General features: G+C 32.3%; 4 protein-coding genes and 3 pseudogenes across 7 annotated transcripts, besides 7 other annotated features; 4 read left to right on the top strand and 3 right to left on the bottom strand.

Annotated features, from left to right (window-relative positions):
* Window positions 1–8,160: part of a mobile genetic element that runs on past the window's edge.
* On the top strand, window positions 2,863–3,423 carry TVAGG3_0088810 (organellar and viral DNA polymerase type B; the record flags this gene model as incomplete). Its single annotated transcript, XM_051222369.1, has 1 exon — window positions 2,863–3,423. One exon carries the CDS (start codon window positions 2,863–2,865, stop codon window positions 3,421–3,423), a length of 561 nt encoding a protein of 186 aa, XP_051107355.1.
* TVAGG3_0088800 lies at window positions 4,387–4,660 on the bottom strand (annotated as a pseudogene). Its single transcript has one exon. A coding segment is annotated over exon 1 (274 nt).
* Window positions 5,957–6,743, top strand: TVAGG3_0088790 (annotated as a pseudogene). Its single transcript has one exon. A coding segment is annotated over exon 1 (787 nt).
* On the top strand, window positions 6,774–7,231 carry TVAGG3_0088780 (annotated as a pseudogene). The gene has a single exon. A coding segment is annotated over exon 1 (458 nt).
* TVAGG3_0088770 (uncharacterized protein) lies at window positions 7,280–7,516 on the top strand (the record flags this gene model as incomplete). The annotated part of the gene is made up of 1 exon (XM_001312980.1): window positions 7,280–7,516. One exon carries the CDS (start codon window positions 7,280–7,282, stop codon window positions 7,514–7,516), a length of 237 nt encoding a protein of 78 aa, XP_001312981.1.
* Window positions 7,600–8,160: a terminal%2Cinverted (terminal inverted repeat of Maverick-1C transposon ID:TVAGG3_0088760).
* Window positions 8,161–8,760: 600 nt separating this feature from the next.
* Window positions 8,761–8,845: a mobile genetic element.
* Window positions 8,761–8,845: a terminal%2Cinverted (terminal inverted repeat of MuDRx-1_TV_TvPhantom-3 transposon ID:TVAGG3_0088750).
* Window positions 8,846–11,186: 2,341 nt separating this feature from the next.
* Window positions 11,187–11,492: a mobile genetic element.
* A 21-nt stretch (window positions 11,493–11,513) lies between these two features.
* Window positions 11,514–11,584: a mobile genetic element.
* Window positions 11,585–12,708: 1,124 nt separating this feature from the next.
* Window positions 12,709–12,873, bottom strand: TVAGG3_0088720 (MULE transposase domain-containing protein; the record flags this gene model as incomplete). The annotated part of the gene is made up of 1 exon (XM_001287892.1): window positions 12,709–12,873. The coding sequence occupies one exon, from the start codon at window positions 12,871–12,873 to the stop codon at window positions 12,709–12,711; it is 165 nt and encodes a 54-aa protein (XP_001287893.1).
* Window positions 12,874–12,901: 28 nt separating this feature from the next.
* Window positions 12,902–14,201: a mobile genetic element.
* TVAGG3_0088710 (MULE transposase domain-containing protein) lies at window positions 13,212–13,874 on the bottom strand (the record flags this gene model as incomplete). Its single annotated transcript, XM_001284762.1, has 1 exon — window positions 13,212–13,874. One exon carries the CDS (start codon window positions 13,872–13,874, stop codon window positions 13,212–13,214), a length of 663 nt encoding a protein of 220 aa, XP_001284763.1.
* Window positions 14,202–16,022: the final 1,821 nt, after the last annotated feature.

The raw sequence follows: 16,022 nt of genomic DNA, 5'->3' as shown, positions 1-16,022 counted from the left end.
AAGTGCTATAGAACAAGTTCGCAAAGCTAACGATGTCATTCGTTCCATTGACGACAAACCAAAAGAAGGTGAGAGATGGTTAAAGAAAGATGAAGAGAATAGGAAGAGAAATGTGAAGTCAGGCAATAGACTCATTGACTTTAACATCGAAGCTTTAGATGAACCAAACAGAGACTACTTACACAAACATTTCGGTAAGGTTTTCATGAGACTCTTAGAGAAATTAAAATAAACTCACAACAAAGATGGATGGTATGTTATAAACTTGGTGGAAAGTATGAATGTTCTACGTTAAACCTCAATAATATTGGAACATTACTACATCAGCTCTTGAAGGAGAACTTTATATCAGAGATAGAAGCAAATGCTGCAGGTATTGTTGAAATGCACTATGACTTCTTCTTGACAAACATAAAGAATCTTACTGAAATAAAGATGTATGATTTAACAGAATATGAAGGCTTAACGATGTCAGATGTAAAGAAAGGCAAACCAAAAAAGAGACCATATAGAGATGAAAGCACACTGACAAATGACCAGAAAGCCATTTTGGAAGCTCTTAAGCAAACAGGAAACCCAGCACTTATAGAAAGCTTTTGGAAAGATAATGGTGAAAAGAAGTTTTATAAGAAGAGAAGCGGTCAGTTATGGAAGTATCTTTGCACATTACCTATAAATCTTGAACGCTACCAAATCTTCAATGAACTGAACAAAAGAACTGCAATACTTATGACAGAGGACAATTGTTTCGTTTATGCTTGCATTCAGGCTGGAGTAAATGAAGAAACTATTGACCACATGAGAGAAGTCATTCGTGTTAGAGACTTTCCTCAAAGTAAAGTACAAGAAATTTCTGACGCAACAGGTATAGCATTTAATGTTACCATTGGTTATTTCAATGACTCAAGACATAATGAAATAAAGAGATATATACCAAAAGAATGCGAAACTGTTAGAACTATTGACTTACTTCTTGTTGAAGACCACTACATGCTAAATGAAAGACTTCCAATGACAACATACTTCATTCGAAACTATAAAGAAATTCTCAAAGCTTGTGGTGGAATGAACATTGAGAAACAGATGAAGATTTATACAAAGAGAGAAGATAAATATGTAGTTCGTTATGATAGAACAACACCGTTATGGGATGTTATGAAAACATTGTGGGAGTGCAAATATTTCGAACCTATTTCTTATGGAGAACTTTTCACATATACTACTGACTTATATAAACAGAACCTTGCACCATTTAAAGATTTGACATATGCTCCAAAGTATTGTGTACAACTGAAGAAGAAAGCAGAGTCAAAAGAAGTAAATAAAGCTAAATGTAAATTCATTCCTGAGCACGTTTTCTTTGCTGACTTTGAGTGTAGTACGGATGGCTTTCATAAAGCTTTTAACATCTGTTATGACAGTGAAGATGGTTCAGTGAGTGAAAGCATTTGGGGTCAAAACTGTGCAACAGAATTTTTGGAAAGACTCCCTGACAAGAGTTTAATATATTTTCACAACCTCAGTTATGACATAAACTTCATCTTAAGACACATGACAGAAGTGAAAGGAACTCCCATCATTAAAGGTTCACGAACAATGCAAATAACTGGTTTATATAAAGGACGGGCAATTATTATAAAAGACTCTTACAGTGTTATAAATAAGAAGCTTAAACTATTTCCTGCTATGTTTAACTTACAAACAGGACCGAAAGAAGTATTTCCATATAACTACTACAGCAGTGTTTTGTTAGCAAATGACAACAGAACTGGTGTCATTTCTGAAGCATGTAAGTTTATCCGGGATGCAGATACATTTATGAAAAACATAGATTCCATCAAAGGTTGCAGAATAGATGAGAACCACTTCGACTTAGAAAAATATAGCACGTTTTACTGCAAACAAGATGTAAGAATTTTAAGAGAAGGTTTTGTAAAGTTCCGCAATGACTTATTGAAAGAGTTTGATTTAAACGTTTATGACTACGTTAGTATTTGTTCAATTGCTAACAAATTGTTTGAGAACAGAGTATACTTCCCGAATGGAAATCTTTATGACCTCTCAAATAAACCAAGAGAATTTATTTCGAGATGCATTCAAGGTGGAAGATGTATGTTGTCAGATAACATGAAACAAAAGAGCAAAAAGAAACTCATTGCTGACTTCGACACTGTTTCATTATATCCTTCAGCTATAGCAAGACTTTATACTTTAGAAGGTATTCCAAAAGTATTGAAGGAAGAAATGTTAAACACAGAGTATCTCATGAGACATTTATTCGATGATGACCAAAAGGAACCCATTGGTGAAAAGTTTATGTCTGGCTTCTTTGTTCTCATTAAGATAACAGAGATTGGTATACCCAGACACTTTCATTTAATAGTTTGCGACCCTGAACTAAATCCAGAACTTAACGTTCCAAGAAGTTCAAACACTTGCTGTCTCATGTATGTTGACCATATAACATTACAAGACCTCATAAAATATCAAGGTGTCAAATGTGAAGTGTTGCAAGGATACTATTACGATGGAAACAGAGATATGAGAATAAGAGATGAAGTAAAGAAGTTGTTTGAGTTAAGGTTAAAGTATAAGAAAGAAGAAAACCCCTTACAAGAAATTATAAAACTCATTCTGAACAGCATTTATGGCAAAACTATTCTATCTCCTATTGAGTCAAAAATAACCATAGTAGATGACAAAGATGCTATAAGATATGCTATAAGAAATTACAACCATATAGTGAAGTTCGAAGGTTTGGATGGTTCAGATAAAACTATTTTCAAGCTAACGAAAAGCATTTGCAGACACTTTAACTTCTGTCCACTTGGTGTTAATATTCTGTCTATGTCAAAACGTATTATGAATGAAGTATTCTGTACTGCAGAGGACATGGGACTTCAAATATTTTACCAGGATACCGACAGTATGCACTTATATAATGAAGACATCCCAAAGCTTGCAGCAGAGTTTAAGAAGAGATACGGTAGAGAACTTATAGGAAAGAACCTTGGTCAATTTCATAGCGACTTTGCAGAAATAACACCTGGAAAACAAAGTTTAGCTTATAAAAGTATTTTCTGTGGAAAGAAGACCTACATAGACTTACTCACGAATGATTTAAATGAAGTTGCATTTCACTGCAGAATGAAAGGCGTGAAGCAAGATGTTATTGCTTTAACCGCTAATGAAATGTTTCCTGAAGCTATACAATGCTATTACAATGAAGATAAGAACATTCACATACCTGTTGGAACATATGACAAAGACTCTGAGTTCAGTTTAATGAAACTTTACAAAGCACTTTATGATGGTCAAGAGATTGCATTCGACTTATGTAAGTCATGTCAACCTTGCTTTGCTGAAAAGTTCAACTTTTCAATAACGACTAAAACAAGCTTTATTCGTAAGTTGAAGTTCTGAGGTCATTTATTTTTGTCAGCAATGAGGTCATTTGTGATAAAAATAAGCCGCTAGCGGCATGGGCGAAGCCTATGTGGTCATTTACAATACAGCTATTGTAGAGTTTAACAATTGTGCTTCAATGTAGAGACAGTCCTTATGGTCTGGAGGTAAGAACACTGGGCACTTATGGTCATGAGTGGAGAACATGTCTATCCAAAACTCACGATTGAAGCCAGTAAGCTTGTAATACTTAGGATTTGACAGTGGTGAAGTTCTTGTATGACCAATGAACTCATTTTCAACTCCCTTACTTAAGTTTGAATATAATATAGCTTGCTTTCTATCCCAAATGCCAGGTGTTACAATCTTTGAAAATTCATTTTTCCTCGGAAGTATTGCATCATAATTGAAAACATTCTTGAAGTCTTCATTGGGTTCAGAGATTTGAAACCTTATACGTAATGGATTTTCTTTCTTTTTAGCGACTTCATTGAATGGTGAATATATAACAAACTGACAGTCATGAGTTCCATCTTCATTTTCATTAAATTCATAATGAAAGTCTATAAGTTGTGGCTGACTACCTTCTTCTTTCAGTTGTGCAAGAAACTCACGTAAAGGCTGTAAAGTTTGTACTTCAATATTGAACTTTTTCTCGAACATCTCATTAAATGAAATCATACATTGCAACAATGTTGTATCGTCTTTAAAGTATTTGTATATGTGAATGTTTTGGGCGCTTAAAGACTGTTCGTCATTTTCTATCTCGACTTGAAGTATAAAGTCAACCTTTCTGAAAGCACGTGTTATATACATAGATGTTATGCCAATGTACTTCTCTTCATTTATGTTCACAATCCAGTCTGTTGGAAACTTAAACGTTACTCTGTTCCCCTTTATTTTGACGTCAGGGTTTTCACTACTGAACGCAACAGATAAAGGTATTTGTCTATACATTTAGTTTGGATAAAAATAAACCATTTACTCTTTCTTTGCTTCAGCTTCTTTAGCTTTTTGTTCTTCCTTTGCTTTTGCTTCTTCTCTAGCTTTCTTCGCCAGCAAACGTGGGTTCTTTTGTCTTCCAGCAGCTAATGCAGCAAGTTGTTTTTCACTAAGTTTTTCTCTTTGGTCTCTCTGGCTTTTGTTCTTGTTTTTGTTCCTTCAGTTCGGATAAAATTTGCTCACGAATTTCTTTCTTCAATGCTTCAACATCTATGACCCCTTGGGTCTTGTCCGTAGGGCTTGTCTGAGTCATTTGACTGCAGATAAAAAACAAAATTAAAACTTTAACCGATGTAAAATGAGCTTGTCAAAATCAGAGCGAGAGTCTATTATATTAAATGACGCAAGAGGAATACAACATCCTTTCTATTACGTAAGTCAGAGTAAAGATGGTAAAATATATGTAAGAAAAAGAAAGGTTCCATTAGCGAATGCAGAAAGCGACAACATTAAGGTGCATGGCAAGGGTGAAGTCCACGAAGCCCATATAAAACCTTCTGTTCAAACTGAAAAGTCAATAGAACCAGAAGAAAAGAAGCCAGATGTACTTTCAATAACGAACCAAGAGCTTATTGCAAAGTTCGTGAATTTCATTGAAAAACAAACCGAGTCAAAGAATCCTGACCCGCCAGTGAAAGAAGTCGAGACAAAAGAGAATGTACAGTTCATTGAAAATGTCAAGAAACAACTTCCACCACGAATACCAAGAAGAAGAGTGAGAATAATGAAGTAAATAGATATTTTTATCCGAAGTAAATACATGCAGAACGAACAGTTAAACGAATTTACTCCAGCAGAGCATATTCATCAGATTCGCTCATATTTCGATATCATAGACAATGCAGTTCAAATTGGTGACACTAATAGAAAATATTCTGACGCAAAGATTCCATCACAACCTGGAACTGCTAAAGATAACACATGGGTAACATTCAATCTCTCACCTCCTGGTGAAAATATGTTGGACCTTTACAATACATTCATTACGTATAAAATGGAAGGTCAATTTATTGTAGATAAAGAAATTGGTTCAGGTTCCAATAAAACAAACCCACCAGGATTTTGGATTGGTTTCGATGACGCTTTCTATGCAGTTGCTGGATATCAAATCCTTGCAAATGGTCGTATCGTATATTCTCAAGACAACGCAAGAGAAGAAGCATATATAACTTCAAACTCACAAACTACCGAACAAATAAAGAAAGTAGATGTTTTCTCAAAGACTCGACATGAAGATGTATGGAGTCATTCGGGAACATGCAGAACAGGACAAATTGTTAGTGGTCCAATTACAGCAGGAAAATCATTTGATTTTAAGCTTCGTTTAAGAATTCCTGTTAGAAGATTCCTTCCATTAGAAAGCTATTCGATTTATTCCAGCTTTTGCAGGAAACATTCAGCTTAAAGTAAAGTTCAGTAGCGACGCCTTACAATGCACATCTATATCTGTAAATGATATCATTGCTTTCAATCCAACTCTTAAAGTTGCATTTGCTTCAGATTCAAATCACCGACAAATAAATTTGTTCCATGGAATGAACCATTCACTATGATAACGAAGGCAGTAGAAGCTAGTGGAACAGTTACTATTACAACTGTAACCCAGCAACTATTTCGAACAAAGATGGATTTTTAATGAATGTTTTATTCATCCAAAGTCATTCTCTTTAGACCCTAACATTTATACAGAACTTGTAGAACATTATACAAACGAGGCTTTATGTTTTCCTGTTAAAGTTATGGATTGGATTCCTATGGACGGTTCATTCTCAAAGAATACAGATAGTTCAAGTGCAACATTTACAGCAGCTTATACGCCTATTAATGTTAAAAGTATTTGGGCACTATTTAGAAAGAAAGACAACTATTATGTTAATTTTGAGAACCCTAAGTTTAAATATCTTCAGCTTTCCATGGGAGCTTATGGAAATATGCCTGCAGAACCTGAAAAATCATATGGACCTGTATTTTATGAAATGGTTGCGAACGCTTGCAATACAAACAATGATATGATAGGATTTAATGAAGATGTTATGAGGTCATTGGTGGATGATGGTAGTGTGGAACATAAATGGGATAGCTATGACAACACACATTTCTTATGTGGTTTTCCAACAGAAGTGGACTTTTGCTTCCAGCAAGGTCAAACATCTACTGCTCCAATAACATACAAATTGTCTGTTAAAGGACCTATTGAACTAGCAACTGAAAATGTACCAAAGCCACTTATTGGATTTATGAGGGATTGTTGCTTTGCAATACAAGTAAGACAGTCAGGCATACCAATAATAAGATTAGATGACTATAACTTAGCTACGGACGATAGTGAGGAATAAAGGATGAACGTTTATTTTTAAAGCTTATAAATGAGTTCTTCATCAAGCTCTCGTGAACCTTCACCATCTATGAAACAAACTTTACCAAACGATTATGGAGCACCTATTGAATATTTCTTACGAGCTGCACAATGGCAAAGAGCAGTTCACACAAGGTTAGGTGTTCCACCAGCTCCTGTCAAAAATAGCATTTGGTCAAGTCCTTATATAAAATATGGTCTCCCACTAGGTTTGCTAGCTACAGCAGGAGCAGTTATGATGTTGAAAAGAAATAAAGCAAATGTTATAAATAATACTGAAGTAGCTGAAGTTAAAAAACTCCAACACCTTCGTCAAAACCAACGCCTTCACAAGCAAAACCTTCAATGACTCCTGAACCTATGGAAGTACAAACTCCTGTTCAAAAGTCAACTCCTAAACCGACTCCAACATTTAAACCAGAACCTACGCCTCAAATAAATCGTAAAACTCCTGCGTTTCCTTACTGAAAAATAACGTTATTTTTATTTTTATTTGAACATTTTTATTTGATTGAAATGACGACTAAAGTCACTGAAGCAATGAAACAAAAATTTTTGGTAGAATACATTAAATCAGGAACTATTCCAGAAGGTTTTTACGTTCATACTATGAAGGATGGTAGAGTTCAGTTTAGAAAGATAAAGCAACCATTAGATAGAGAAGGAATTTTGAGAAAGATTAAACTTCATGAGGACAACATTGCTGAACTTAAGAAGAAGTTAGAAGAGTTGGAGAAAGGAAGAGAGTTATAAAGTAATGAATTCACAAGGTTAGAAAACGTGTTAGAAAACGTGTTAGATCTAACATTCTAACATAAACATTATTTTTTCACCTCTGACAACGTTTATTTTTATTTTATTTTTAAGTTTATTTTTATATAAATGACAGAACAAAAGCAACTCATACAAATCAAAACATATAACAAACATACATTTAAACATTTATTCTTCCTTCCTGAGCATAACATGTTCTTTCAAATACATCCGAGACCAGTTGACTTTTCATTGACTGTGTATAAAGATAGAAATAGTTATATCATTAAACCATACGATGACGAAGGTAAGTTATGTAAATTGTACGTTAAGAAGTTAGAGAAAGTTTATGGCTTCAAGTATGACTACAATAGGGTTAACACTGATGATGAAGATATTGAGGAAAATTTATGAGAACATTAGTGAAGTCGTTAGTGAGAACGATAGTGAGAACGTTTATTTTTTACATTAGTGAGTTCGTTAGTGAAGTGAAGTGGGTGGCGGCTTTGTAAATATTTAAGGTTAAATTAGTTTTTGCGTTCATGTTGTAAAATATACGTTAACGGTTTTGTAAAGTGTCAAATTCACAAGTATTGGGTAAGGTGGAACGCAGTGCCGCCGTACCCAAGACTTGTATACTAACTAGGTTATGTAAGCAGTTTTAACTTGTAGAGTCCTCATGGAAGACTTTTTGGAGATCCGACTACGAAATCACTTGCTGACATGGATGGAGCAGCACTATGATGGGCCAGATCAAAGGCTGCGAAGCATCCTAGCAAGTTGATAGTCGACGGTAACTCCATCAGTGGTCAACCATGAGAAATAGCACTTTTTCCGTTTTGGCGGGCTTTTAACAAATGTCAGATTTTTTTATATTTACAAATGTCGGATTTTTATATTTACAAATGTCAGATTTTGTAGGATATACAGGACTCTGCATCAATATAGTTTTGCATTTCTAGAACCTTAAAATCTTTACAAAAAGCATGATGCCACCTTTTGTATGCAATGCTGGATTCTTTTCCGCCAATATAGATATTAATAGGATAACCACGCAAAAAGTACATTGCAGGTAGCGCAATAATTTTCCAATGTGGTAATTTTCTATACCAAAACAATAAAATAAACACGAATCTAAAAAAGCCAAATACTCTTAAAAATCTTTAAAAGCCTTTACAAGTATTGAATTTTAAATTTAAAAAGTGACAAAAAATCCTAAAAGAGCCTTTTCTGAAGCGCCCATTAAATAAAGAAATTTTTATTTGCAATATAAACTGCTACAATACACTAGTGTATACAAATGTATTTGTACAAATAGATAACTCTTTGCGAGAATTAATTATTTTTTTAATAAGTTTAAAATAATAAGAGATGTTAATTTAATCAATTATAATGATAGAATAGCGATTTTATAAAAAATGAGACTAAATGATCAAATAATTAAAATTATAAAATTTAATTAAGGAAACATAATTTTGTAGTTTCAATAGATTATTACCATAAGTTTTGAAATAATTTTTTGAATATTCTTTGGATATATTTGGATATTTTTTGTTTATTAGGAATTTTAAGATTTTGATTCTCTCACAGAATTCCGTATTATGTTCAGATCGAAAAATGCCGAAAATAAAATTTGATATTTTGAAAAATGTTTGCCTTCTCGCTAAATGAAAAAGGCAATTCTTATTTTTGTGTTCAAGATTCAAGTCTTTAATGGCTTGTTCAATGGATATTCCTTTGTCACTAAATAAAGATTCAAGTTTAGAAAAATCATTGATTACTTTTTCTATGAGAGTTTGAATGATATTACATCTCTCACCCTTACAAAATGCAAATCCAAAGGGGATTCTATGATGTGATATGTCAAGAGTTCCAATTTATCTTACAAGGAAAATTTTTTAGAGGAATAATAGACTTGTATGGTGTATATTTAATATATTAAATATGGTGCTCAAATAAAAGATATTTGTATTCAAAAAATTAAAATTTGTAAAAAATGAAATTATTACTCTGAATTTTTAAGACGGTTTCTCAGAAAAATTGAAACTAGATTTCAAATTTTCAATGACCAGGAATTGGTTCAGTTTCCCATCTGTCTCCATTTTTCTTCTTCGATTCTGCTTTATCACCAGGAATTGTAGCATTCGCGTAAAGACATTGTGCGACCATTTTTGTGAGGCAAGGATCGATGTGGATACGAATTGTAAAGATTGCGAAAATTATCCAAAGCATTTTGAATTCTTTCAATTCTTAACTTCTTTGGAATATTTTTATCCAATGTTGGCCACAATCGTTCTATTTAACCATTTTGCCTTGGCATATGTGGTAAAGTTTTTCTGATTTCAATTTTATTGGTCATCAGAAAAATTGTGAACTGGCCTGCATTTTCTGTACCATTATCTGACCAAAAGCAAAATGGCAAACCGTATGTGTCTATTGTGGCCTTGGCAGATTTTGTTGTTTCAGCTGTATTTTTGTTGGGCAAAAGTTTCAATGCAAGTAAAAACCGACTTCTATCGTCAATGATACCGAAAACAGGGATATGTTGATCAGAATTTAAAAATCGGATTAAACCGCTTCACATTCTGTGTAATATTTGAGCAAATTTTTGTTTGGGCTTCCTTGTTTGATTCCTAATAATGTATATACTTCTCTAACTTTATTGGCTGGTACACAAAGTTTTGATGGCTCCATATTCAATATCTAATTCATTTTTTGAATACCACATTCGAATTTTTCATATTGATTTTGGATCATCAATATTAATTCTTGATCAATTGGATCTTTTGGCGGACATTATAAAAACTTGATGTTTTACAGAAAGTAATGATTCTTTTATAACACTAATTAGAAAATGTTATATAACTAAAATTGCATTTTTATTAACTTAAAATTTCCTGCCTTATGTTATATAATTATTCTTTACATTTGTTTCTGGTTAGATTATAGATCCGTATTTTTCCCAAGTGAGCGGGGTATCTCTAATCCCAGCCCTATCGTCCTCCCAGTGTCAGTTTTTAATATAAAATCCAAAATTTTTTAAAAAATAAAAATTTCGAGAAATTTTTCTAGCTTTTTTTCTTTGATTTCAATAATTCAAAATAAATTTTGGAGTAAAAAGACACTATTTAATGAAATTCATATGAGTGAATGTGGATAAATACTCTCAAAACATACAATTTATATATTTTTTCTTTATATTATCAACTAATTAGTGATAATTTTTTTTTGAATCAGATTTTTTTTTCATTAAAAATATAATATATAACGCAATAATGATGTACACATACGCATCTACACATCAAAATATAAAGTTTGTTTTGGTCTGGGCCCCCCAACCCAAAATTCTAAAAAAATTGAATAAAATTGAATACTTGGGGCTGGGATACCCAGCCCGAAACCGAATTGATTTTTTTGAATTAAAGAATATATTTACGTATTTATAATATATATGTGATGTTTATAAAAAATACTAAATTTTTGTAAAAAAATTCAATTTATTCAAAACGTATATTAAGTGATCACTTCATTAATAGGATCAGCGATCCTACTAAATGGTGAGAATGCCACTAGCTAAAAGGGAGTCCTTGGAGCTCTTGATCTCTTGTCAGTAGAGTCCATAATGAGGCATGGCATCTACTGATTAGAGATCAGAGCAATCCTACCTTACCTTCAGGAGCTACAAAGCTGCTAATCGTTACGAGAGGGAGCCTCGGAGCTCCTGAAGCTCATCAGCAGAGGATATTTACCATTTGGGCCTCTTTTGATGAAAGATACGAAGCCCATCTACGAACCAGGAGCTCCAAAGCTCCTAATCCTTACGAAAGGGAGCTTTGGAGCTCCTGAGTCTTCATCAACAGAGTCCCAGTTGATAAATATCCTATGCTGATGAAAGATGCGAAGCACATCTTCGAACCAGGAGCTCCAAAGCTCTTATTCCTTACGAAAGGGAGCTCTGGAGCTTCTGAAACTCCTCCTATTATAAAATAGGACAGTTTTCTTCTGAGGCTTCTCATCAAATCTAAGACTTCAGAAGAAAGCTGTCCTATCCGTGTATACTTACATTCTGATGGACTACAAGTGTACAACTTTAAGGCAGAGATTATCCGAGGCCTCTCATCAAATGAGGGACCTCGGATAATCTCTGCCTTAAGTAGTCAAATAGCTTTTCTGACTATTCAGGGACAAGAGAACAAGAGTTGGAATACTCTAAGGCAAGGTTCTTCCGAAATCTCTCATCGAATGAGAGACTTCAGGAGGACCTGCCAAATCCTTGAACACCGATATCCTTGGAACCGAGCTAGGACCAAGGAGAAGTAGTGTGCTATAGCGCACGATGGCAATCTCGGAAATACTTATATTGCCACATGCACAATATCTATTCAGCCTGACTCCTATATACAAGAAGTCGGGCAGAATAGATATTGTGCATATGATTTGCAGAACTCTCATATATATAAATTTTTGTTATCCCAAAAAAGGTGACACTTTGGGTGTATCGTCCATCCCAGGGATGCAAAATTCACATCACCTTGTATCTATAGGTTAGATAATATGTGAAAACAATAACAAATAAGAAGCATAAAATTTTATTAAATATTCCGCAATTTTCAGAATTTTTAAGAAAAATTCTGGAGACCCGGACAAATTTACCCAGGGTCACTTTTTCTAAAAAATTCTACATTGCATTGATAACAAACAGAGATTTACAATAAATACTCATAATGAAATAATTACCATACTGAAGCAGTGTTATATCTTCAAAGATTTAGTAAGATTCAAATTAGATTATGCAAAAAAAATTTCTAAACTAACAAACAGAGATTTACAATAAATACTCATAATGAAATAATTACCATACTGAAGCAGTGTTATATCTTCAAAGATTTAGTAAGATTCAAATTAGATTATGCAAAAAAAATTTCTAAACTAACAAACAGAGATTTACAATACGTTCATCAATTTTATAAACAAAGATATACTTACATTATGGATTTAGTATAGTATTCTCATAATAGAGTTATTATTAGAATACTATACTATAGACAATTACAATCTTTGCTTAATTAGTACAATGAATTATATTGGTATATAATTCTATTCTAATAGCGTACACTCCTAATATATTTGAGCGTTTATTAGAAGATATAATAATATAAAATAATTAAATATATATATAAAAATATAATTTATTAAATATAATGATGACGAGCTAACAGAACTTTAAGGGCAGAATAAACATTATTTGGATCGATTTGGCCTGCCTCGAGTACTTTTAATAAAGCTTGAGCCGTATTGATGCACTGAAGTCTTCTTTCTTCTTTGATTTCTTCAGAATTTCTTATCGTCTTTTCCATAATTCTGACAAATCTTTTGTCATCGTTTTCAATTTTGAGTCGGATTAAAAGTGATGGTGTCACTTTTGTATATAATTCAATTACCAGATCATCAAGTCTCATATTTCTTCTTTCCGGGAAGAAATCATGTTTTAAAGATCTGAAATGTGACTCTGATAAATTATTTGTAGAATCACCAGCTTCTCGATCTCTTGCAATCCATCTGTAAATATTAAACCGCCACTGACGATTAAAATAATCGGAAGCGGTTTTATCTGTTTCAAGAAGTTGAAGTAATTCTTCGTATTTTTCATTTTCTTCTTCAATTTGATCAGCGTTGAGTTCGAAAACTAATTGTTTCATAATGTTGTAAAAATTTTCAAAAGTTTCCATGTTTTTAAATTTGTCACTTTTCTTAAAATTGCTCTTAAAACATGTACCCCGCACCATAAAATGTGACATGCCGGAATTCCATTTTCAACGGCTTCTGCTATTTGAGGGGCGCAATCCATACTAATATATTGTGGTTCCAAATGGCACCATTCAAAAAATCTGACAAGACATATTTGGATATTTTCGGATTTGTCTGGTTGTACAAAGAAATAAAGAAATGGAAATCCATGCATTTCTTTGTACTTACCAGTTAAAGCATAAAATGGTATTTTTGATCTGAGTAATTTATATGTGCTGTCAATATGAAAAGTGACAATTTGATATGCTATTGCTTTTGCTTCAAAAGGTGCGTAATAAAAAATTAAAGTGTCATTTTCGGATATGAATTCCATTAAATCGTCAGGTGAATTATCCTTAATAGATTGAACAAAAATTTCCAGTGATGTGATGTCATCTGATGAAAATCGATGATTTAAAGCTGAAACACACTGGGAGAAGCGAGCTAAAGCATCTGGCTTTTGTCTGTACATTGGTGGAATTGTTGCTTGATTAATTGGAATATCTAAATCTTTAAAACATTGAAGCTGTGCAATTGCTCTATTTGCGCCGTTTTGAAAATAATGTTCCATATATTTTCTGTAAAAAACAGATGAGTAAGGATTTTGAACAGAATTTGGCTGTGAATGATTATGCTGATCATTAAATGTTTTGCTTTTGAGTAAGTATTTGCCTTGGTCAAGAATTTTTACTGTAAACCGTGCTTTGCATCCCGCATGTTTGCAAAAATATTCTATAATTGATCTTTCAGACCGAACACGCATTCCATATGCATAGTTTCCCTGAATCTCTTGTTTAACTCCAAATTTTAACAACTCTGTTAAGTTAAAGACAGTTGAATCCTGTTCCATTATTGAGAAATGAAGTGATATATTGAAAAAATCGAAATTGAAAGATTTTGAATTTTGAATAAATGAGTGGTCTAATTTTGAGATCAAACGTGGTCGAAATTTGAGATATGTTTGGCCTTTATTTGAAATATGATTGGTTTTGGTTTGAAATGAAATTTAGTTTTTAATTATTGAAAATATTAAAAGTAAATTTAAAAATTAATAGAGTAATGACTTAATGAATATGTTATAAATCAAAAATATATTTAATTATTTTATATTATTATATCTTCTAATAAATGCTCAAATATATTAGGAGTGTACGCTATTAGAATAGAATTATATACCAATATAATTCATTGTACTAATTAAGCAAAGATTGTAATTGTCTATAGTATAGTATTCTAATAATAACTCTATTATGAGAATACTATACTAAATCCATAATGTAAGTATATCTTTGTTTATAAAATTGATGAACGTATTGTAAATCTCTGTTTGTTAGTTTAGAAATTTTTTTTGCATAATCTAATTTGAATCTTACTAAATCTTTGAAGATATAACACTGCTTCAGTATGGTAATTATTTCATTATGAGTATTTATTGTAAATCTCTGTTTGTTAGTTTAGAAATTTTTTTTGCATAATCTAATTTGAATCTTACTAAATCTTTGAAGATATAACACTGCTTCACTATACTGATCATAATTATTAACATATATATTTTGAAACTATTGTTTAAATATTAGTCCCATTCCTTTGAACAACACACTGTAAACTATTCAATTTTCTGCCATGTAAACCATTTTGACATTTAAACCTAAGTATCATTTTTAGAAAAAGTGACACTGGGCAAATTTGTTACGGACTCAAAAATTCTGTGATTTACACGAAATCGTTATTGATTGGGGAAAAACCTATTTCTTTTCTGATGAATAATGTAGAAATGAGTTGTGTTAACATGTTAATTGATCTCTTCGCAGACTTTTTTTGTGGCCAAATCTCAAAATGCTTTGAATCAAAGAAATACCATATAATTTCATCAATCTGCATAAATGGTTGAATGATGAACTTAATAGGATGATAAGTAATTTCTGGATTTTCAGAGAAATGCTTAGGAAGAAGATAGTTATTTGATTTAATTGAATTGACAATTAAAATTTCTGGCCAATTCTCTGGTATTCCAATTATTTTTTCTTCCTCGAATATGATTGAAATTGTATGATTTTTCGCATAGAAAGCTTTATTTAATAATTCAAAGTCCTTTAATTCTGTAACACTTGAATCCAATATATGATAGATTTCGAATAAATTTTCGAGAAATGCAATTGAATCTTTAAATTCTTCCGAATTTTCACATAATGCATTGTATAAAACAAGAAATTGTTGTGGCATACCTTTCTCTGTGAAATCACCATTGATTAGATCATAAAATTCTTTCATAATTCCAAGTACTTGCCTTTCTTTCAAAGGAATACTTGATTGTGTAAAATATTTCTGGTTTTAAGAATTAAAACATTCTTGACTATAATGATTAAAAAATGAATTCAATTGTGGAACAAATGTGCATAATTGAATAATAGAATTGATATATCCATTATCATATGCACAACTGAGTTCACATTTCAGTGATGGCTTTACAAAGTATGAGACTCTTCATGATTTTTCTGTTTCATTAATCGCTGTCTTTGTTTCATACATGATATCAATTATTCCTTTTAATGGCGGATAATGCTCGGGAATCTTATGTTTGAAGATACCATCATTTCCTACCTTAGATTGCATTTCTGCAAGTGTGTCAGCAAATGGGAAAACTGTAACAGCATAGCTTCCATATACTCTGATATAAAGATAAGGAAAATTATATAAAACTAATCGAAAATCTTCTTCA

This window comes from Trichomonas vaginalis, chromosome IV (genome assembly GCF_026262505.1).
Source record: "Trichomonas vaginalis G3 chromosome IV, whole genome shotgun sequence".
In the NCBI taxonomy this organism is placed as follows: domain Eukaryota; phylum Parabasalia; order Trichomonadida; family Trichomonadidae; genus Trichomonas; species Trichomonas vaginalis.
The sequence above is the reverse complement of the archived record's forward strand: the minus strand, read 5'-3'. Positions and strand labels throughout refer to the sequence as shown.